The sequence below is a fragment of the Perkinsus marinus genome, assembly GCF_000006405.1.
Source record: "Perkinsus marinus ATCC 50983 genomic scaffold scf_1104296939306, whole genome shotgun sequence".
Taxonomy (NCBI): Eukaryota; Perkinsozoa; order Perkinsida; family Perkinsidae; genus Perkinsus; species Perkinsus marinus.
In genome coordinates, this window is record NW_003213207.1 from 1 (window position 1) to 1217 (window position 1217).

The following is a 1217-nucleotide window of genomic DNA, read 5'->3' on the forward strand; positions in this document are numbered from 1 at the left end:
CCACCGTTTTTTCGAATAGTGGATTCCTATTGGTTAGGGCATTGTAGAAGCGCGCGGTAATGGCGTCATCTCCCACGTACTTGGTATAGTCGCTCAACCGCCCGAGCCAGTTTATCTCCTCGGTGGATCCGTCATCGAATGTGACACTCAGTGGTCCTGTTGGTGGCTGGAATTGTAGCAAATTCCTGTCGACGACAGACTTAACGAAGAAATGGTTATTGAGTCTCTGGAGAAGACCCTGGTAGATCCCCAAGTAAGGTCCACTCTCGGATACCGCATCCTGCATCCATTGGAGGACAGGCTTGCCGTCAACTTCAACAATGACATCACCTTCCTTATGGGCAGTTACAGGTTTACCATAGACGGCAGGGTAATACATCTCGTTGAGATTCGGGAAGCCGAGAGTTACGACCTGGGCTCCGTCACGCATACGCGAATCGAAGCGAATTGGAAGCACAAAGTAGAAGTCCCTGTATGGCGTATCATAACGAGTATGAGCGTCGTTCAAGCGGCTCAACTGACGCTGCAGAGCGAAGTGAAAAGGGGCCGCAGGGATGCTCTCACTGAAGAACCTCTGCCTTTCCTCCAAAGTCATTGGGTTCAGCGCGGCGGCATACTCACTTATCCTGTCATCAATGAAACTTTCGATGTCAACGTCAAGAGAATGTAGCTTGAAGTTGCAGGTGTTGACCTCCACAGAGTCGTCCAAGCCGTTAGCGATGTCTGTGAAGGCGTAGGTCTCAGCCAGGCCGTACTTGAGGTTGTGGAGAGTGAAGAGGGCATCGAAGTTGGTGATGGTGAGATTATTGAGGCATCGGGCCACGTCCTCGGCTCGTCCCCATATGAAGTCCTTCATAGTATCATCTGCTAGCGTCTGTCGAATAGTCCGTCCTCTGGCTGGGTTCAGAGGGGCACAGTCGTCAACAACAGGGATCGAAGATGTGGGTATGACAGATCTGTTCGCAGGACCGCAGGGGATGGGTGGCTCACTTCCGTGACACACGACACCATCCCCAAACTTGTAGTACATGCAGTGGGTGACCTGGCCAGGCATTACATCGCGGCATGCCTGATCCCACTTCTCATGATCGGGAGGCTGGCCTTGGACTGATGACCTTAACACCCACCAAGAGATGATCACACTAAGCTGGAGACGAGGCATCAACAATAAGCTATCGATGGTTGGAATCTGATATTCCGAGTAATCATGACAACTT

At 51.5% G+C, this 1217-nt stretch overlaps 1 protein-coding gene across 1 annotated transcript; it reads right to left on the reverse strand.

Moving 5' to 3' along the window:
• Positions 1–80: 80 nt before the first annotated feature.
• On the reverse strand, positions 81–1054 carry Pmar_PMAR028452 (hypothetical protein; the record flags this gene model as incomplete). The annotated part of the gene is made up of 1 exon (XM_002782510.1): positions 81–1054. A coding segment is annotated over one exon (974 nt), but the record flags the coding sequence as incomplete, so codon positions are not given.
• Positions 1055–1217: the final 163 nt, after the last annotated feature.